This window comes from Cherax quadricarinatus, unplaced genomic scaffold (genome assembly GCF_038502225.1).
Source record: "Cherax quadricarinatus isolate ZL_2023a unplaced genomic scaffold, ASM3850222v1 Contig194, whole genome shotgun sequence".
Classification (NCBI taxonomy): Eukaryota; Metazoa; Arthropoda; class Malacostraca; order Decapoda; family Parastacidae; genus Cherax; species Cherax quadricarinatus.
In genome coordinates, this window is record NW_027195220.1 from 69,007 (window position 1) to 92,500 (window position 23,494).

General features: G+C 43.8%; 1 protein-coding gene across 1 annotated transcript in view; it reads left to right on the plus strand.

Annotated features, from left to right (window-relative positions):
* Window positions 1–23,494, plus strand: part of LOC128700943 (uncharacterized) — a 122,001-nt gene that overhangs the window by 46,277 nt on the left and 52,230 nt on the right. The window contains exon 4 of the mRNA XM_070080173.1: window positions 18,125–18,304. Coding sequence (XP_069936274.1) covers window positions 18,125–18,304 — 180 coding nt within the window. The remainder of the gene's footprint in view (window positions 1–18,124; window positions 18,305–23,494) is intronic.

Consider the following 23,494-nt stretch of genomic DNA (forward strand, 5'->3'; position numbering starts at 1 on the left):
GCCAGCCAGCCAGCCAGCCAGCCAGCCAGAGTCAGCCAGCCAGCCAGCCAGACACCCAGAGTCAGCCAGCCAGAGTCAGCCAGCCAGCCAGCCAGAGTCAGCCAGAGTCAGCCAGCCAGAGTCAGCCAGCCAGCCAGCCAGAGTCAGCCAGCCAGCCAGCCAGCCAGCCAGAGTCAGCCAGAGTCAGCCAGCCAGAGTCAGCCAGCCAGCCAGCCAGAGTCAGCCAGCCAGCCAGAGTCAGCCAGCCAGCCAGAGTCAGCCAGCCAGCCAGCCAGAGTCAGCCAGCCAGCCAGCCAGCCAGAGTCAGCCAGCCAGCCAGCCAGCCAGAGTCAGCCAGCCAGCCAGCCAGAGTCAGCCAGCCAGAGTCAGCCAGCCAGCCAGCCAGCCAACCAGCCAACCAGCCCAAGCCTGCCAACCAGCCAGAGTCAGCCAGTCAGCCAGCCAGCCAGCCAGCCAGCCAGCCTGCCTGCCTACCCTTTCATCTCACTCACACATAATCAGTCTTTGCAGAGGCACCTAGATACAACAGTTTAGAAGCATATATAAAGATGTATAACATATCCGTCCAAAATGTCAATATCCCAGACCCCTCCTTTAAAGTGCAGGCATTGTACTTCCCATTTCCAGGACTCAAGTCTGGCTATATAAAAATAACTGGTTTCCCTGAATCCCTTCACTAAATATTATCCTGCTCACACCAACAGCTCGTCAGGGCCCAAAAACCATTCATCTCCAGTCACTCCTATCTAACACGCTCACACATGCTTGCTGGAAGTCCAAGCCCCTCACACACATACCCCCTCCCTCCAACCTTTTCGAGGATGACCCCTACCCTGCCTTCCTTTCCCTACAGATTTATGTGCTCTCCAAGTCATTCTACTTTGATCCATTCTCTCTAAATGACCAAACCACCTCAACAACCCCTCTTCAGCCCTCTGACTAATACTCTTATTAACTCCACACCTTCTCCTAATTTCCACTCTGAATTCTCTGCATAATATTTACACCACACATTGCCCTTTAGACAGGACATCTCCACTGCCTCCAGCTGCCTCATCGCTGCAGCATTTGCAACCCAAGCGTCGCACCCATATAAGAATGTTGGTACCACTATACTTTTATACATTCCCTTCTTTGCCTCCATGGGTAACATTTTTTTTCTCCACAGATACCTCAACGCGCCACTCACCGTTTTTCCTTCATCAATTCTACGCTTAACCTCATCCTTCATAAACCCATCCGCTGACACGTCAACTCCCAAATATCTGAAAACATTCACTTCTTCCATTCCTTCTCTCCAATGTAATATCCAATTATTCTTTATCAAAATCATTTGATACCCTCATGACCTTACTCTTAACTATGTTCACTTTCAACTTTCTACCTTTACACACACTCCCAAACTCATCCACTAACCTTTGCAACTTTTCTTTAGAATCTCCCATAAGCACAGTATCATCAGCAAAAAGTAACTGTGTCAACTCCCATTTTGCATTTGATGCCCCATAATTTAATCCCACCCCTCTCCCCAACACCTTAGCATTTACTTCTTTTACGACCCCATCTATAAATATATTAAACAACCATGGTGACATTATACATCCCTGTCTAAGACCTACTTTTACCCTCTCTTCTACACACCCTAACCTGAGCCTCACTATCCTCATAAAAACTCTTAACAGCATTTAGTAACTTACCACCTATTCCATATACTTGCAACATCTGCCACATTGCTTCCCTATTCTCTCTATCATATGCCTTTTCTAAATCCATAAATGCAATAAAAACTTCCCTACCTTTATCTAAATATTGTTCACATATATGCTTCAATGTAAACACTTGATCTACACATCCCCTACCCACTCTGAAACCCCCTTACTCATCTGCAATCCTGCTCTCTGTTTTACCTCTAATTCTTTCAATAATAACCCTACTGTACACATTTCCTGGTATATTCGGTAAAATTATTCCCCTATAATTTTTACTATCTTGTTCCCCTTCCCTTTATATAAAGGAGCTATACATGCTCTCTGCCAATCCCTAAGTAGTACCTTCCCCTCTTTCATTCATTTATTAAACAAAAATACCAACCACTCCAACACTATATCCTCCCCCCCCCTTGCTTTTAACATTTCTGTCATGATCCCGTCAGTTCCAGCTGCTTTACCCCCTTTCATTCTACATAATGCCTCACGCACCTCCCCCACACTCGCATCCTGCTCTTCTTCACTCCTAAAAGATGGTATACCTCCCTGGCCAGTACATGAAATTACTGCCTCCCTTTCTTCATCGACATTTAAAAGTTCGTCAAAATATTCCCGCCATCTACCCAATACCTCCAGTTCCCCATCAACTAACTCCCCTACTCGGTAACTGACAAATCCATTCATTCCCTAGGCTTTCTTGTTTCTCACTCTAAAATTTTATCTTCTTTTCATCAAAGTTTCTTGACAGTGCCTCTCCCACTCTTATCTGCTCTCCTTTTGCACTCTCTCACCACTCTCTTAATCTTTCTTTTATTCCCTATATACTTTTCTCCTTTTATAACACTTCTGCTTTGTAAAAACCTCTCATAAGCTACCTTTTTCTCTTTTATCACACCCTTTACTTCATCATTCCACCAATCACTCCTCTTTTCTCCTGCACCCACCCTCCTATAACCACAAACTTCTGCCCCACATTCTAATACTGCATTTTTTAAACTATCCTAACCCTCTAAAACCTCCCTCCCCCCACTACTCAAACTTGCTCTAGCCCACCTTTCTCCCAATAGTTGCTTATATTTCACCGTAACTTCCTCCTCCCTTAGTTTATTCACTTTCACCTCTCTCTTACTTGCTGTTGCCATTTTCCTTTTGTCCTATCTACCTCTTACTCTAACTGTAGCTACAACTAAATAATGATCCAATATATCAGTTGCCCCTCTTTAAACATGTACATCCTGATGCCTACCCATCAACCTTTTATCCACCCACCCAGATTAGGTGACGAAAGATTGGATATCAGATTGGAGGGAGAGAGTATGGAGGAAGTGAATGTATTCAGATATTTAGGAGTGGATGTGTCAGCAGATGGGTCTGTGAAGGAGGAGGTGAATCATAGAATTGATGATGGGAAAAGGGTGAGCGGTGCACTTAAGAGTCTGTGGAGGCAGATAACTTTGTGGTAGCAAAGAGGGGAATGTATGAGAGTATAGTTGTACCAACACTCTTGTATGGGTGTGAAGCATGGGTGATGAATGTTGCAACGAGGAGAAGGCTGGAGACAGTGGAGATGTCATGTCTGAGGGCAATGTGGGGTGTGAATATAATGCAAAGAATTCGTAGTTTGGAAATTAGGAGAAGGTGTGGGATTACCAAAACTAGTGTCCAGAGGGCTGAGGAGGGGTTGTTGAGGTGGTTTGGACATGTAGAGAGAATGGAACAAAACAGAATGACTTCGTGAGTGTATAAATCTGTAGTGGAAGGAAAGCGGGGTAGGGGTAAGCCTAGAAAAGATTGGAGGGAGGGGGTAAAGGACGTTTTGTGTGTGAGGGGCTTGGACTTCCAGCAGGCATGAGTGCATTTGATAGGAGTGAATGGAGACGAAAGGTTTATAATACTTGATGTGCTGTTGGAGTGTGAGCAAAGTAACATGAAGGGATTCAAGGAAACTGGCAGGCTGGACTTGAGTCCTGGAGATGGGAAGTACAGTGTCTACACTCTGAAGGAGGGGTGTTAATGTTTCAGTTTTATAACTGTAGCATAAAGCACCCCTCTGGCGAGACAGTGATGAAGTTAATGATGATGAAAGTTTTTCTTTTTCGGGCCACCCTGCCTTGGTGGGAATTGGCCGATGTGTTAATAAAATAAAATAATCACCCTGACACAGCTATTGCAAGCCGTGCTGGTGACTTTTACAATGACAATGTTGTGGCTCAGTTTAGGAAAATCTTTAAGGAACGCCAGGTACAGATCTCTATGGACAGATTTTTGGTGCGACAGAGGGCCAGTGACTGTCAAGTTGTTCCCAGTGACATTAAAAAAAAGAAGTAACCCTGGAAAAGGACTTGGTGCCTAAAGTCCTTATGGAAGGGGATTCCCCTTCCAAACAATAATGCACCATCATCATCTCCCCTCCTCCCATCTCATCGCTCATCACATCATCTTCAATGAAGGTAAGTGTCATCTATTCTTCATGTAGTATTTATTGTGCATGTATCATTGTTTTCTGTGTAGGAAAATGTATATTTCATGTGAATTTTTTTTTTTTCAGATTTTTGGGTGTCTGGAACGAATTAATTGGATTTCCATTAGTATTTCTTATAGGGAAAATTAAATCAGTTAACGATAAATTTGGCTAAGGACAAGCTCTCTGGAACGGATTAAAATGGTTGGTTGAGGGTCTACTAAAGTAATGTTTTTGGTTAGTCATTCATCCCGAATGTGTGTGCGTGGCATGAGCCGCCTGGACACTCCATGTACAGCCAGTGTGCCATTGTCTGCAAGTCAGTGACGACGATTCCACTCATGCATGTGATATATTTTGTGTTATTGCATTGTTTTTAGTGATTGTAACTGCTAAATAAGCCACCATGGGCCCAAAGAAAGCTTCTAGTGTCAACCCTTTAATAAAGAGGGTGAGAAATACCATAAAATTCAAAGAGATCATTGCAAAATTTGAAAGTATAGTTCGTGTCTCCGAGCTGGCCAGGTTGTATAATAAACCCCATACAACCATCGCTACTATCTTGGGCAAGAAAAAGGAAATCAAGAAGGCTGTTGTTGCAAAAGATGCAAATATGCTTTCAAAATGGAGATCGCACATACTCGAAGATGTGGAGAGACTGTTGTTGGTGTGGATCGGTGAGAAAATTATCAGGAGATAGTTTTGCAGTCACTCATATGTGAAAAGGCAAGGCAGTTGCATGATGACCTCATTAAGAAAATGCATGGAGCTAGTGCTAATTATGGTGAATTTAAGGCCAGCAAAGGTTGGTTTGAGAGATTTAACCCTTTGACTGTTTTCGACGTATAAATACGTCTTGCGAGCCAATGTTTCTGACGTATATATACTCGATAATTCTAGCGGCTTCAAATCAAGCGGGAGAAAGCTGGTAGGCCTACATGTGAGAGAATGGGTCTGTGTGGTCAGTGTGCACCACATAAAAAAAATCCTGCAGCACACATTGCGTAATGAGAAAAAAAAAACTGATCGTTTTTTGGAATAAAACGCCGACTTTGAGGTGTATTTTTGTATAGTATTTATCGTTGTATTCGCGTTTTCATGGTCTTAGGTGATAAAATGGAAAACGTATTACAGAAATAGAGATGATTTTCATTACTTTGATGATAAAAACGACCTTGAAACTGAGCTCAAATTAGCGGAAATGTTCGATTTTTACCAATGTTCAGGAGTAAACAAATCACACCACACGTCCAATACACGTCAACTGGGGAGTCTAATATTCTTTCACTAGTGCACTGATATTCTTTATACCATTTTTACAATAATGCAGTAGTCTGCATAACAGTAAATTTTGTATTTTTTTTTGTATGAATAAAAAATCAGAATAGAAAGCAATAAGATAAGAGGGGCCTAGAGATGTGACTAATGAACAGAGGATATGCTATTTTAGTGCCAAGAATGTCTACCTTGTTTATTCTGAACCCTATTTTGAAATTGGCATCTTTTTTAATTTGCGTGAAATTGGCCAAATTGCCAATTTCTGACCACTATATTGGGTAGTTCAAATTGGTAAATGGGCAGTTTCTTGTACTAAGCTGATAGATAAAATGAAGTTCTAAAGAAATAGCTGTGAATTTGGTCAACCGGAACAACGGAATTGGCTGAAAACAGGGTTCAAAGTCGGCAAAATCGCCGATACACATGTCGCCGATTCCGCTAACTTCGCGGGAGCGTAATTCCGTGAGTTTTCGACCAAATTTCGAACTTTTGGTGTCATTACCATCAGGAAAAGATTCTCTATTTCATAAGAATTTTTTTTTTTTTCTAATATTTGGCGATATAGAATGACAGTTTCAGAAAGGGGCCTGAAAGTCAAAGGGTTAAGAATCGTAGTTGCATACAGTGTGATAAGGCATGGTGAGGCTGCCAGTTCTGATAAAAAAGTGGCTAAAATATATGTTCAGGACTTCAAGGGGTACATAGAGGCTGGAAATTTAACACCCCAACAAGTGTTCAATTGTCATGCAACAGGACAGTTTTGGAAGAAAATGCCAAACAGGACCTATTTTACTCAGGAGGAAAAGGCACTCCCAGGACACAAACCTATGAAAGACAGGCTAACTTTCATGTTTTGTAGTAATGCTAGTGGGGATTGCAAAGTGAAGCCACTCGTGTATCGCTCAGAAAATCCCATAGCGTACAAGAAAAACAGTATCAAGACTAAATTGTGTGTGATGTGGAAGGCAAACAGTAAGGCATGGGTCACAAGCAACATTTTCCTTGATTGGTTCCATGACGTGTTTGGACCCAGTGTGAAAAATAGCTCCTGGAAAATAAATTGGAACTCGAGTCCCTCCTGGTAATAGACAATGCTTCTGCTCATCCTCCAAACTTGGAAGAGCAAATGATGCCAGAGTTTAGTTGCATTAAAGTTAAGTCCTTGCCCCCTAATACCACTCCTCTCCTCCACCCCATGGACCAGCAGGTCATTCCAAATTTCAAAAAGCTGTACACCAAAGCAGTGTTTCAAAAGTGCTTTGAAGTGGCCACAGACACTGAATTGACCCTAACAGAGTTCTGGAAAGATCACTTCAGTATCCTCAGTTGCATAAACCTTACAGGAAAGGCTTGGGAGTGACTTCCAGTTCTTTGAACTCTGCTTGGAGAAAACTGTGGCCAGAACGTGTACAAGAGAGGGATTTTGAAAGGCTTGGGGCTGACCCCTCTTCAAGGGGGGCTCCTTGGCGTGGTGAAGAGGCTCTTGGTCTGAGGAATTAGACCTATCGGTCTTCTTCCTCAGACCGAACCTAATTACCCCCCAATCTCCCCTCCCCTATCCCATCCTCCCCATCCTCCCCTTTTTCCTTTCCTCCTCCTCCTCCCCACTCCTCCCTTTTGCCCTTCCTCTTTTTGTCCTTTGGGATTTCTCCCACAGGCGCGCTAGTTCCTAGGTAGGAGAAAGGACACCGGGGTCCATCCCATTCCGTTGAGGTTTCTTGGCGGTGGCGTAGTTTGCCGTGGAATCTGGATTGCCTAGGGATGTCCCGATCCCTCTCCGGTATCCCGGAGTAGCTTTGGGTGTCTTTTGGGCGACGGGTGTAGCTCTGGAAGCCACCTTTCGGATTCCGGGGGTGGTGGCTGAAGGAGGTATGCTTTGTGGCGGATATCCGGCCGCCCTCTCTTTTGTCCACCGAGGTAGCTCGGCAGATGTGAGGTTGCTATCCCAGATTGCTGGTTTACTGGCATGAAGGGTAGGGTATGGCACGGGTTCCATGCTGCATCTGCGCTACTAGCGGTGTCGAGTCCTCTTGGGCGCGGAGGGAGATTTCTGGCCCTTTCATCCCTCCTAGGAACTATCCCTCCCCGGTCCCCCCTTTTTTTTTCTTTTTTTATTTTTATTTTCTTTTCTTCTTTCTTTTTTTTTCTTAAAAACAAAAAGAAAGAAGTAACCTAACCATGGCAGCCCTAGTCCATGAACCTGGTACCCCCGGGCCCCTTCTTGATACCGCACCCCGTTCTGACCCCGCCTCGTCTTTGGACCACTCTTCAGACATTCCTCATGCCTCTGTACCTATTGCCGGTGCTGTTTCCTCACCCGCTTCAGGTACTGAGGCCTCGACTGACTCCTTCGATTTATCAGACCTTCGCTCTCCTCTGACTATGCTTCCGGCCTCTCCCTCTACGGTGCGGCAATTTTCAAATCGCCGACCCGTTCCACGTCGGACCAACTCTGGTCCCACGCCTAAACGTCAACGACAATTACCTGCTGATGATACTTCTCCACCTTCACCTTCTCGTTCTTCTCAGAAACGATCGACACGTCCTTCACTACCTTTCCACGCTCAGTTTCAGACTGAACAGTGGACTAAATTCTTCACTTTACGACCAACTTCCTCTACTGCCTATCTTTCTGACCATAGTATTGGCAAGGCACTCCTACGCCATGTTGGTAAAGATATTTCTTTTCATGCTCTTAAGAGCGGTACGCGCATCATTACCGTACAGAATGCTACCCAGGCTCGTGAGCTCTCTCGTCTTACCCATATAGATACTGTTCCTGTCACCCTTGAAAAACATCATTCCCTCAATTCTTGTAGTGGTACCGTTATTCTGCCCCATACCATAGTTCAACAAAATTTCCAGACATGTGGCACCGACATTCTAGAACAGCTAGAACTCCAAGATCTCCCAATCCTCAAGGTAGACACTTACGTTCTTCCTGCCCGTGGGCGGAGACGATACCCTAGCAATGTGGCTCGTTTAACTTTTGACAGCCGAGAACTCCCATCCTCCGTTTATATAGCAGGACATCGGTTACAAGTTCGAAAGGTGATCCCTACACCACAACAGTGTAGAAATTGCTGGCGATTTGGCCATCCAGCGAAATATTGCAGATCTATCGCCGAATGCCCAGTCTGTGGTGCCGATGACCATTCTAATACGTCTTGCAATCGATCTCCCTCTTGCCTTAACTGTCATGAGGCTCACCCTTCGTACTCTCGCCGTTGTCAGGTCTATTTAAACGAGCGGGAAATCCGTTACCTCAAAGAGACAGAAGGTCTCCCTTATGCCATGGCAGTTTCTCATCTCCGCCTCCAAGGGAGACTCCCACGTGTTTCTTATTCCCGTGTTTCAAAACGTCCCCCCACTTCTGGTATCCCATCTTCTACACCCACCTCTGTGGTTACCTCTCCCATAATCACTCCTGTATCTAATCCTTTTGCTGTCCTCGGCTCAGACGTCCCTACTTCAACGCCTCAGTCTAATCTCGCTTCTTCGAGTTCTCTCTTACAAGCCTCAGTGTCGACGAGACCTCGTACGACACCTCTTCCCAATCGTCCCTCTACTTCTCAAAAGTCAAAAAAAGGTCCGGTAACACCTCCTACCCATCTTCCACCTCCTCATTTTACCCTCCCTGTCTCTGTCCCTAGTTCTTCCCCTCTCACTGGCTCAGTTACAAGTGCAGAGGTTCACCCTCCTCCTCGTAATGTACCTTCCTCCCCTGTTCCCTCCCAAGTTTCTTCCTCTTCTGCCACCTCCCAGGTTCCTGTCTCTTCTGTCCCCTGCCACGCTTCTCCAGTTCCCTCCACCCTTTCGCCCCCCCCTACCTTGGTACAGTCCAATACAGTTCCAATCTTTACTCATCCTCCCCCTACCATTCCCAATATTGTCTCCCATACGACATCTCTGAATTCCGAAACACTTGAAGCAATATCTGAATATATTGCAGAGACCAAACCATCAATGGACACTGATCCACCTTCCGCTCTTCCTCTCTCCTCTGCTCCATCTGCGCAACTCCTTTCTTCACAGCGCACCGTTCCTTCGCTGCTTGAACATTTTCCACTGCCTCCGCATGTGGACTTTTCTAACCCTTCTAGTCCGTAGGAACCCTTACCTGCGGATTTCAAGTATCTTTATCAATGCCAATCATGGCCTTTTTACAGTGGAATATACGCGGCCTCAGGGGTAATCGGGGTGAGCTTCAGATGTTACTCTCCCAGTTTGCCCCTGTTGGTGTTTGCTTACAGGAACCAAAATTACACTCTGCTGTTATTTCTCACATCTCAGGCTATAATTTATTGTATTCTTCAGATCCTTTTCCTGATGGGACCTTTAATGAAAGTGCCCTTCTTCTCCGCACTGATATTCCGTACCATCAGCTATTTGTTCATACTTCGCTGCATTACACAGCAGCCCGTATCCACTTACATAGGTGGTATACGCTCTGTTCTTTATATCTCTCTCCTTCTCGGGCATTATCTATTCCGGATTTTGCCTTCCTTGTTTCGTCATTACCGCCACCGATTCTGTTACTTGGTGATTTTAATGCCCACCATTTCCTCTGGGGAGGGTCTCACTGTGATTCCCGTGGAATTCAGTTAGAGGCTTTTCTTGCCACCCACCCCCTCCATGTTTTAAATACAGGTACTCACACCCATTTTGATCCTCGGACTCATACTCTCTCTTGCATCGATCTCTCAGTTTGCTCTTCCTCCGCCGCATTAGACTTTACTTGGTCTGTTCTCCCGGACTTACATGACAGTGATCATTTCCCAATCATTCTTACTTCCCCTTCATATTCGCCACCTCTTCGCACCCCACGCTGGCAATTTAATCGGGCAAATTGGAACCTTTACTCACACCTGACTGTTTTTAAAGAGGTTCCTTCTTCGTCCTCCATCGATGAGCTTTTACACCTCTTCTCGTCCTCCGTTTTCACCGCAGCTTCTCATTCTATACCCCAAACTTCGGGCAGGCATTCTCAGAAATGCGTGCCTTGGTGGTCTCCTGCTTGTGCTCGTGCAGTACGTTTGAAACGCGCTGCATGGGGCAGGTACCGGTACAATAGAACCACAGAGCGACTCCTTGATTTTAAACAGAAGCGTGCGATCGCTCGCCGTGTCATCCGTGACGCTAAACGCACTTGCTGGCGAGATTATGTCTCCACCATCACCTCTGCTTCCTCTATGAGTGCAGTCTGGAAAAAAGTACGAAAACTGAGTGGTAAATATTCTCCTGACCCGGCTCCTGTTCTGCGGGTTGCCGGTGTTGATATAGCAAACCCACTAGATGTTGCCAATGAAATTGGCAATCATCTGGTCCGTATTTCTCAGGGACTCCATCTATGCCCCTCATTTCTTTCCTCAAGGTCTGCCAGAGAGTTAGCACCCTTGGACTTTTCTTCTCTCAGAGAAGAACAGTATAATGTGCCTTTTACACTTCAAGAACTGGAGGCAACACTCTCAGCTTGTCGATCATCGGCAGCTGGGCCCGACGACATTCATATTCGTATGCTACAACATTTACATCAGTCAGCCCTTGCAGTCCTATTACACCTTTACAATCTTATTTGGTCACAAGGAGTTCTTCCACAGCTGTGGAAATCCGCCATTGTTCTCCCTTTCCGCAAACCAGGCACTACGGGACATGAAACCTCCCACTATCGTCCCATTGCTCTTACCAGTGCAGTTTGCAAAGTAATGGAACGTCTAGTAAATAGACGTTTAGTGTGGTATTTAGAGACACACAACAGTCTCTCCACTCGTCAATATGGCTTTCGTAAGGGACGTTCTACCATAGACCCCTTACTGCGCTTGGATACGTATGTTCGTAATGCCTTTGTGAATAACCACTCAGTTATTGCCATATTTTTTGACCTTGAGAAGGCATATGACACAACTTGGAGGTATAATATTTTAGCCCAAGCCCACTCCTTAGGCCTTCGAGGCAATCTACCATCCTTCCTTAAGAACTTTTTAACTGACAGGCATTTCCGTGTTCGGGTTAATAATGTGCTCTCCCCGGACTTTGTCCAAGCTGAAGGTGTCCCCCAGGGATGTGTTCTGAGCACAACACTTTTTCTCCTTGCTATTAATGATTTGGCCTCTAGTCTTCCATCAAATATTTGGTCATCACTCTATGTTGATGACTTTGCTATTGCCTGTGCAGGCGCTGACTGTCACCTCCTTACAGTTTCTCTCCAGCATGCAGTCGACCGTGTTTCCAATTGGGCCACCACACATGGGTTTAAATTTTCCAGCACTAAAACCCACCAAATCACTTTCACTAGACGCTCTGTCATCTCTGATCATCCTTTGTACCTCTATGGCTCACGTATCCCTGAACGTGATACAGTCAAGTTTCTGGGCCTCCTCTTTGATCGTAGGTTATCCTGGAAACCTCACATTACCTCTCTGAAGGCAACTTGTCACAGCCGGCTGAACCTTCTTAAAACCCTTGCTCATCTTTCGTGGGGAGCTGATCGTCGAACCCTCCTTCACCTACATTCCACCCTTATTTTATCGAAACTTGATTATGGTGACCAGATCTATTCAGCGGCATCTCCTGCTACTCTCTCTAGCCTTAACCCCATTCATCACCAAGGATTACGTTTATGCCTTGGTGCTTTTCGCTCTTCCCCTGTCGAAAGCCTCTATGCAGAAGCGAACGTTCCATCCTTATCCGATCGCCGTGATGCCCATTGCCTGCGCTACTATGTACGCTCTCATGATCTCCGCAATCCTTCCATTTATAGAATGGTCACTGATATTAGTAGACATTCTTTATTTGTTCGCCGCCCCTGCTTACTCCGTCCCTTCTCTCTTCGCCTTCATTCGCTCTTGTCTTCTCTTCAACTACCACCTTTCTATGTACATGTAGCATCTCACTTTTCCCTACCCCCCTGGGAGGTCCCAGCTGTTCGAGTCTGTTCTTTCTCCCTCCCTTGCTCGAAAGCCCAACTGTCTACGGTCGCTTCCCGCTCTCTTTTTCTTGACCACTTTCACTCTCATTCTCATGCCATTGCTGTGTACACAGATGGCTCTAAGTCTTCTGACGGCGTAGGATTCGCAGCAGTGTTTCCGGACAGCGTCGTACAAGGGCATTTACTATCTTCAGCTAGTATTTTTACTGCTGAATTATATGCCATCCTTACAGCACTTATCCGTATTGCATCTATGCCTGTGTCATCATTTGTGGTTGTCTCAGACTCCCTTAGTGCTTTACAGGCTATACAAAAATTTGATACACCTCACCCCTTAGTCCTCCGTATCCAACTTTGGCTACGCCGCATCTTTACTAAGCATAAAGATATTGTTTTTTGTTGGGTCCCTGGTCATGTTGACGTACAGGGCAATGAACAGGCAGACACTGCTGCGCGGTCAGCAGTACATGACCTACCAGTTTCTTACAAAGGTATTCCATGTACGGACTATTTTGCTGTAATATCTTCCCACCTTCACACCCGTTGGCAAAAACGTTGGTCTACTATGCTCGGCAACAAACTTCAGTCTATTAAACCGAGTATAGGTTACTGGCCGTCTTCTTATCACCAGTGTCGAGGTTGGGAGACTACTCTCTCCCGTCTTCGCATTGGCCATACTCGTCTTACTCATGGATATCTCATGGAGAGGCGTCTTGCTCCTCTCTGTGAGAATTGCCAAGCTCCATTATCAGTCAGCCACATTCTGTTGGACTGCCCACTTTATCAACGAGCACGCAGAATTTACCTCTGTCGTCGTCTTCGCCCCGCTGCTCTCTCTTTACCTTCCCTTCTCGCTGATGGACCCACCTTTCATCCGGACTCTCTTATTGACTTTTTGACAACGACTGACTTACTTCACAAATTCTGATACTTTCAGCCCTTTCTACTTGTATCTCTTGCTACCCTCTACCCCCGTACTATCCCCTGCCCCGCTGTTTTCTGTAACCTGCTGATCATCCCCCCTCCCTCCGGCCATCCAATTCCCTTGCTTCCTTCCCTACCCTGCAGCGCTGTATAGCCCTTGTGGCTTAGCGCTTCTTTTTGATTATAATAATAATAATAATTGGGGCTGACCCTGAGGAACCTATGGCAGTTGTGGAATCTATTGTGGCATTGGGGAATTCCATGGGGTTGGATGTGAGTTTGGAGGATGTGGGAAAAGTTGGTGGGGGACGACGATGAACAGCTAACCACTACAGAGCTGCAAGAGCTCAGGAATTTCCTTCAGAGGAGGAGGAAGAAAGATGGAGGAAGGTGCTGCCTTCAAATATTAACCCTTAACACTTTCAGGGTTTCGGCCGTGCTAGTACGGTTTACGTGCCAGGGTCCTTGACATACTAGTACTCATAAATTCTAGCGCCTTCAAATCTAGTGAGAAAGCTGGTAGGCCTACATATGAAAGAATGGGTCTATATGGTCAGTGTGAGCAGTATAAAAAAAATCCTGCAGCACACAGTGCGTAATGAGGAAAAAAAAAACTTTGACCGCGTTTTTGGATTAAAACAGCGACTTTGCACTGTATTTTTGTATGGTATTTATTGTTGTATTCTAGTTTTCCTGGTCTCATTTAATAGAATGGAAGACATATTACAGAAATTGAGATGATTTTGACTGGTTTTACAATGAAAAATACCTTGAAATTGAGCTCAAAGTATCAGAAATGTTCGATTTTTACCAAAGTTCAAAAGTAAACAAATATTCTAAGCGTCCAAAACACGTCAACTGGTGAGTCTAATATTCTCTCACAAGTGCGCCGATATTATTTATACCATTTCTACACTAATGCAGTAGTCTGCATAACAGTAAATCTTCTATTTTTTTGTGAGAATAAAAATTCAAAATGGAAAGCAAACGAATGTAAGAGGGGCGTGAGGACGTTACTAATGAACAGAGGAAATGTTATCTTAGTGCCAGGAATGTCTTTCTTGTTTATTCTGGACCCTATTTGGAGATTGGCATCTTTTGAAATTTGTGTGAAATTGGCAAAATTGCTAAATTCTGACCACTGTATTGGATAGCTGAAATCGGTAAATGGATGGTTTCTTGTACTCATTCGGTAGAAAAAAAATGGAGTTCTAGCGAAATGGGTATGATTTTTGTTGACTAGTACACTGGAATTGGTCGAAAATAGGGGTCAAAGTGGGCAAAATCGCCGATGCGTAAACATCGTCGGGACCACTAACTTCGCAAGAGCATAATTCCGTAAGTTTTCCATCAAATTTCATACTTTTGGTGTCATTATGATCGGGGAAAAGATTCTCTATCTTTTCATAAGAATTTTTTTTTTTTTAAATTGGGGGGACCCTGAGAACAAGTCTCGGAGAGGGCCTCTGGACCCTGAAAGGGTTAAACTGTCCAAACGTAGTTCTGAGTTTGCTTGCGTAGCGCTCCGAACGTAGATCTACTTTTTTTTACATACTTTCTTATGGAGAAAATCAAGGTCGGAGTGCTACGCACATAAACGTAGATCCACATTTGGACAAATTAAGGGTTAAGGACATTTGTGCAAAGTGGACGGAAGTGCAAACATTTATGAATGAACATCACCCTGACACATCTGTTGCAGGCCGTGTTGGCAACATCTACAATGGCAGTGTTGTGTCCCAGAAACAGAGCTCTCTGGACAGATTTTTGGTGTGACAGGGTTCTTGGGACTAGTGACATTAAAAAAACATAGAAAGGTAGTAACCCTGGAAAAGGACTTAGTACCTAATGTCCTTATAGAAGGTGATTTCCCTTCCAAACACAAGTACACCTCCATCCTCTCCCCTCCTGTCTCATCACTCATCAATAAGTCTTGAATGAAGGTAAGCGTCATTTTAGTAATGTTATACTCTGCATGTATCATTATTTTCTGTGTAGGGAAATGTATATTTCATATAAAAGAATTATTTTGTTTAATACTTTTGGGTGTCTGGAATGGATTAATTGGATTTCCATTATTTCTTATGGGGAAATTAATTTGGATTGTTCCCAAGTGTACACGATGGCAGTATTCCACTTTGTGTTTCATCAAAGTAATGGAGATTGGGAACAAAATTGGCACCTTGCTGCCAATCCCAGATGCGGTCTGCTGGTGGGTACTAAATACTGACAGGTGGTTGTGGTTGTGGGAGTGTGGAAGTGGTTGAGGGTGGCCTTTGTTGTGGCTGTGCTGAATTAATGGCGTGGATACCAGAGTGGGCCGCTGCTGATGCCACATGACGTATCTCACTGCCGCCGCCGCCGCCGCCGCCGCCGCCACCCACCACCACCACCACCACCACCACCTTCTGCCCTATGCACATTATCCATCCCCATTGTAACAATATCATTGTGATTTTCACTATCAGTTCGTGGTGTAGGGTCACAGGATGTACTCTGAGATTTACTATTTCCCCTTAGAATGGCATGTGGCACACCACCAGAATGCATGCTGCATCGTACATACTGCCGCTTCACTGGAGAATATTGCCCCTCACTGTCGCAACTCAAGCTGCATTCAGTAGCTTGGAAATCACTATCACTATCATTTTCACTGCTCACATCTGAGTCGTGTATATGGGGAAATAGTTTCCTCTTTCGCCCTGGCACGGGTGAATGTGAATGAGGCGGCCCAGCACCAGTGGTGGAAGGTTGTGGGCCGTCTGCGTTTTCATCACTAATTACGTTATCCTGGGCACTGCTTTCAGCCATACCCTCCTCAAAACCGTGAAATTCACCTTCACTGGCACTTCCATCAGTGTTAGAACTATTTATTTTATTTATTTATGTCTTTGCAAATAGTACATTGAGATTATGTATTTACAATAATGGGTTACAATACAAAGAGAGCCTCTGTTATGCCTAGGCATTATGGGCCGACTTAACATTATTGGCTTACTGACTACCTAACACTAGGAATTATATCATAGTTGTTCAGTAGATTATTAATTATAAGTGAATCTATATAAGACAAAAGATGTATTCTTTCTTTCAACACACTGGCCGTATCCCACCGAGGCGGGGTGGGTAAAAGGAAAAAAAACGAAAGATTTTCCTTTTACATTTAGTAATATATACAGGAGAAGAGGTTACTGGCCCCTTGCTCCTGGCATTTTAGTCGCCTCTTACAACACGCATGGCTTACGGAGGAAGAATTCTGTTCCACTTCCCCATGGAGATAAGAGAAAATAAACAAGAACAAGAACTAGAAAGAAAATAGCAGAAAACTCAGAGGAGTGTGTGTATATATATATGCTTGTACATGTATGTGTAGTGGGACCTAAGTGTAAGTAGAAGTAGCAAGACATACCTGAAATCTTGCATGTTCATGAGACAGAAAAAAGGACACCAGCAGTCCTACCATCATGTAAAACAATTACAGGCTTTCATTTTACACTCACTTGGCAGGACAGTAGTACCTCCCTGGGCGGTTGCTGTCTACCAACCTACTACCTAAGAAAAGATATATTCATATATTCAAAAATGCTTTTTGTGAAAACAATGATTCAATTACATTTCTGTCAACAATGAATAAAAGGTTCAAAAGTAATTGTTGAAATTATGATATGGGAGTACATATTGAGTATGTGAGTACTGAATATTTAGCATTTAGTCTAGGGTAATTAAGTGGCTTTTGAGAAGTCTTAAATTGATTTTCTGACTGGGTTACTTAAGTATCTTCTGGTAATAAATTCTATATTTTGGGGCCCTTTATGTGCATAGTTTTTACACAGTGCGATATGGACACGAGGTATATCAAAAAGAGATCTGTGTTTTGTGTTGTGGTCATGTCCTGTTAAGGTTGGTGAGGAGAAGTAGAGGGTTTATATTTGTGTGTATTGTTCTGTGTATGTAGTAGGCACATGAATAAGTATGGATGTTCTTAATGGTGAGCAGATTCAGGCTTTTGAAAATTGGTGGAGTATGCTGGCAGGAGTGGGAATTTGTTATTCTTACTGCTTCCTTTTTCTGGGTTATTAGAGGTCTTAGATGATTTAATGTTGATCCCCATGCAAAAATTCCATATGTGAGATAAGGATATATGAGTGAATGGTACAGTGCCAGGAGAGCTGATTGTGGAACATAGTACCGTATCTTTCTTGTATGCCTACAGTCTTAGATATTTTCTTGGCGATTTGTTGTATGTGTGTCTGGAACTTAAGGCTATTGTCAAGGTGGATACCTAGGAATTTTCCCTCTGCAAGTCTTGACTGATGATCCATTTAGCATTATGTTAAGTGGAACATTTGCAGCTTTGTTTCCAAACTGAATGAAATAGGTTTCATCAGTATTTAGGGTAAGTTTATTAGTCATCACTTGGGAACAGAAGATTCCCAATTCACCGGGGAGTAAGGAGTTTCTTACCACGGGGCATGGTGAACAAGGCGTACAGAAATGGGCTTTCCACAATGCACCACTGGGTCTGATTTTTTTCATGCTGTGTACACCCACCACACAGACCCATTCTCTCACATGTGGGCCTACCAGCTCTCTCCCACTTGATTTGAAGCTGCTAGAATTTTGGTGTATCAATACATCAAACACAATGGCTTGTAAGACATATTTATTCGACGAAGACAGTCAGAAGGTTAATTAATGGTCTAGTGAATACACTAGTGATAATGGTTCTTACACCACACACAGGTGGTACTGGTGCTGACATTTTATGTAGAAGATAATGGTATTGACACTACACACAGGTGATAATGTTAGTGACACTGTCTACAGGTTGATGATCTTCGTGGGATGAGTGAGAGCATCAAGAGGCTGGTGGAGGCTGGCCTGGTGTTGGCTGTCCAGCAAGACCAAGATGACCTCTGCTACTCCAGGATAACTTTACAAGATGGTCAACTATATCTCCATGCTCTCCAGCACCAACCACCACCCACCCACACCCACACCATCCAGGTACTTGATTACACTACCACTCTTACTCTACCACCAAACTCTGGCATTACATGTTGTAGGAAGGCAAGTAAGATAACATGGTGGAATTCAGGGATTCTTGTTAGTCACACTTGTCTTTTGGAGGCGAGTATAAGTAGAGTTAATGTACTCTGAAGGAGGGGAGGTAATGTTGACATTGGAGAGATATTTTAATTGTGGTGGCTGCATCTTGTAAAGTAAAAGGACACAAGTGCAACTAATGTGACATTTATTGTGGCAACGTTTCGCTCTCCAGGAGCTTTATCAAGCCATTACAAACAATACATGGACACAGAGGGTATATAAAGGCTCAGAGTGAGGTGAATACTAGTGAGGTACCATTTCGATGTTCACTAGTGGTAGTAGTAGTAGTAGTAGTGGTGGTAGTGACAAAAGTAATACAATATGGTCGAGCAATTAATTCGTACATGAGTAAAAGGATATAAAAGCTATTACTTGGGTAACATAAAAATAGGTTGGACAAATATAAACTGGAATGAGGCAGCTTGTTTCAGTGTTCACTCTCTGTGCTTTGTGCAGTATAACAGGAGAGACTATGTGATGGCAGGGTTTACTGTTTTCAGGAGGATTCTTGCAAAGACTTCGGAGATGGTGAAGCTGCCGTTGTTTTGTTTAATTGTATTCGAAACAGCGATCAGTGCTGATTCGAGGCACTTGCGTCTGCGGAAATTAGTTTCTTTGATCACTAATTGGGCGTCTCTGAATTTCATGAGATGATTGGTGGAATTTCGGTGTTGTACACAGGCGTTGTTCAGGTTATCGTTCCTACATGCGTAAATGTGTTCATTGAGGCGGGTGTCGAGGTTTCTGGCTGTTTCACCTACGAAAATCTTGTCACAGCCTCCACAGGGTATAGTGTAAACTCCTGCATTGACTGGTTCGTGGTGCTTGGATTTTGTCCTGGTTATATCCTTTATTGAAGTGCTAGAAGCGATGGCGACTCTGGTGTTAGCTTGTGAAAGTACTTTTGAGATCTGAAGAGCTCTTTTCTTGCAGTCTTTGATGAAGAAAGAAGGAAAATGTAACTCTGTGAATGTTTGCTGAATGTATGTACACTCCTCATCAAGAAACTCAGGACTACAAATTCGGTATGCTCTTAGGAAAAACCCGATGATGATGCCTCTTTTGGTCTTGGTATCTTGACTGGAATAGAAGTGTGTGAGATCATTTTTATTGGTGGGTTTCCGATAAACTTGAAATCTTAGGTTGTTGTCTACTTTGTGAATGAGGACGTCGAGGAAAGGTAGCTTGTCATTGGACTCTTCTTCTAGTGTAAACTGGATCGCCGGTTCAACTGCGTTGAGCCTTGACTGAAGATCCTGTACATCAAAACGTTTTGGAGTTATTAAGAGGACATCGTCCACGTAACGTAACCAAGTGACGCTTGAAGGGATGATGTTGGCGAAGTGTTCGGACTCTAGGTGTTCCATGTATAAGTTGGCTAGGACGGCACTGATGGGGGACCCCATTCCCATGCCGTAGGTTTGTTTGTAGAGCTTGATATTGAAAGAAAAACAGTTGAAATTAACACAGGGTTCAATTAAGTCAACAAAATCTCCGGGAGGTAGAGGAAGATTAAGGTCCTGATTGACTTTACGTCGTAGAACCTCGATGGCTTTTTTGGTAGGTACTTTTGTGAAGAGGGAAGTCACATCCAAACTGCTTAGTTTCTTGTTACGGATGGAGAGGTTACTATCAACTTAATCTAGTTACCAGGAACCATAGACACAGTGACAGCAACTTCCAGAAGGGTTATATACAGGGCCTTCTCACTGCTTTATGTGAACCTTCTACTTCTAATCTTCCTAGACGATACATCACTGCCCTTAAGAACCTCGCCAACGACCCCAACATTATCGTCACCACCGCCGACAAAGGAGGTGGAGTCGTCATCCTCAACACCAGTGACTACAACACTAAAATGATGGACCTTTTGAATGATCAATCTACATACGAACCCATCAGCACTCAACAGTGGGAGACGCTCACCAAAGATTTTCTATACAAAACCAGACAAATACTCAAACGCACTTGAGAAGGGAAGAAACTTCTGTACTTGTTACCAAGCAACCCTAAACCAGCACACATGTATGGTTTACCCAAGACCCATAAACACAATATTCCTCTCAGACCAATCACGTCAGGAATAGGCAGTGCTCCACACAAACTAGCCGGAGTTCTTGCCAAACATCTTTCCTGCCTTCTGTGGACCATCAGCCCCGCTCATCTTAAACACTCAGGTGATCTTCTCAACCGCATCCGTAACCTCTCCATCCGTAACAAGAAACTAAGCAGTTTGGATGTGACTTCCCTCTTCACAAAAGTACCTACCAAAAAAGCTATCGAGGTTCTACGACGTAAAGTCAATCAGGACCTTAATCTTCCTCTACCTCCCGGAGATTTCGTTGACTTAATTGAACTCTGTGTTAATTTCAACTGTTTTTCTTTCAATAACAAGCTCTACAAACAAACCTACGGCATGGGAATGGGGTCCCCCATCAGTGCCGTCCTAGCCAACTTATACATGGAACACCTAGAGTCCGAACACTTCGCCAACATCATCCCTTCAAGCGTCAATTGGTTACGTTACGTGGACGATGTCCTCGTAATAACTCCAAAACGTTTTGATGTACGGGATCTTCAGGCAAGGCTCAACGCAGTTGAACCGGCGATCCAGTTTACACTAGAAGAAGAGTCCAATGACAAGCTACCTTTCCTCGACGTCCTCATTCACAAAGTAGACAACAACCTAAGATTTCAAGTTTATCGGAAACCCACCAATAAAAATGATCTCACACACTTCTATTCCAGTCAAGATACCAAGACCAAAAGAGGCATCATCATCGGGTTTTTCCTAAGAGCATACCGAATTTGTAGTCCTGAGTTTCTTGACGAGGAGTGTACATACATTCACCAAACATTCACAGAGTTACATTTTCCTTCTTTCTTCATCAAAGACTGCAAGAAAAGAGCTCTTCAGATCATAAATTCTCCACGCATCAACACCACTCCCAGCAAAGTTATAATTCTTCCCAACAGTCAGGTTGCACTGAACGTCTCAAAAGCACTTTCACAAGCTAACACCAGAGTCGCCATCGCTTCTAGCACTTCAATAAAGGATATAACCAGGACAAAATCCAAGCACCACGAACCAGTCAATGCAGGAGTTTACACTATACCCTGTGGAGGCTGTGACAAGATTTACGTAGGTGAAACAGCCAGAAACCTCGACACCCGCCTCAATGAACACATTTACGCATGTAGGAACGATAACCTGAACAACGCCTGTGTACAACACCGAAATTCCACCAATCATCTCATGAAATTCAGAGACGCCCAATTAGTTATCAAAGAAACTAATTTCCGCAGACGCAAGTGCCTCGAATCAGCACTGATCGCTGTTTCGAATACAATTAAACAAAACAACGGGAGCTTCACCATCTCCGAAGTCTTAGCAAGAATCCTCCTGAAAACAGTAAACCCTGCCATCACATAGTCTCTCCTGTTATACTACACAAAGCACAGAGAGTGAACACTGAAACAAGCTGCCTCATTCCAGTTTATATTTGTCCAACCTATTTTTATGTTACCCAAGTAATAGCTTTTATATCCTTTTACTCATGTACGAATTAATTGCTCTACCATATTGTATTACTTTTGTCACTACCACCACTACTACCACTACTACTACCACTAGTGAACATCGAAATGGTACCTCACTAGTATTCACCTCACTCTGAGCCTTTATATACCCTCTGTGTCCATGTATTGTTTGTAATGGCTTGATAAAGCTCCTGGAGAGCGAAACGTTGCCACAATAAATGTCACATTAGTTGCACTTGTGTCCTTTTACTTTACATATTGTCGGTTATTCTACCAACTTTATTACACAAAACTGTGTAGTGTTACCTGATAGAATATACAATTCTACTGTACTCACTGTGACTCGTCTAATGACCATATGAACTATGTATTATTGCCTTACTAATCTAAAGTTAATTACTAAGTTTGCCTGAAATGCTCTGCATACAAAGGGGCTTTTGGTATGTACATCCAACTATTATATTCCTCTGTACATAAGAACATAAGAAAGGAGGAACACTGCAGCAGGCCTGTTGGCCCATACTAGGCAGGTCCTTCACAATCCATCCCTTTAACAAAATATTTGCCCAACCCAATTTTCAATGCTACCCAAGAAATAAGTTTTTGAGAATTTATTTGTAAAGTAAAAGGACACAAGTGCAACTAATGTGACATTTATTGTGGCAACGTTTCGCTCTCCAGGAGCTTTATCAAGCCATGGCTTGATAAAGCTCCTGGAGAGCGAAACGTTGCCACAATAAATGTCACATTAGTTGCACTTGTGTCCTTTTACTTTACATATTGTCGGTAATTCTACCAACTTTATGAGAATTTATTTACTCATGTGCAAGTCCCACTCAAATCCAACCCCTCGCCTGTATATTTAGCCAACTTAAATTTGAAACTACCCAAGGTTTATAACAAAAAAAGTAACAATACCGTGACTGGAACGATACACAAATAACCCACACATAGAAGAGAGGAGCTTACGATGACATTTCGGTCTGACTTGGACCATTTACCAAGTCATGCTAAGGAAAAGGAGAGAGGGAGGGGTATATATGGGCAGGAGGTGGTAGTAGCAATAGTAGTAGTGAAGGTAGAAGGTAGTAGTAGTAGTGGGGGAGGTAATGAGGAGGAGGAGCCAGTCAAATACTAAGAAAGAGGAGCACTGCAAGGGAGCTAGGTGCCCACAGCAAGAACACGGGGGGGGGGATAAATAAATTAAATATAGATGAAACAAATATACAGGGCAGAAGAAAGACAACCCAAAGGAGAAAAAAGAAAGGGAAGAGGGAGAAGAAAAAGGAGGAATCAGGTTGTCACAGGTGTTCTGAAGTAAGAACATAAGAACATAAGAATGTAGGAACACTGCAGAAGGCCTACTCGCCCATACGAGGCAGGTCCTTATCAAAACGATCTCTACCTAAAGCTTCTCAAGAAACAACTCCCGCACCCCCCAACACCAATCAAACCCAGCCCCTCCCACTCATATATTTGTCCAGTCTCTTCTTAAAGCTACCCAAGGTCCTAGCCTCTATCACCCCACTGGGAAGACTGTTCCACGCA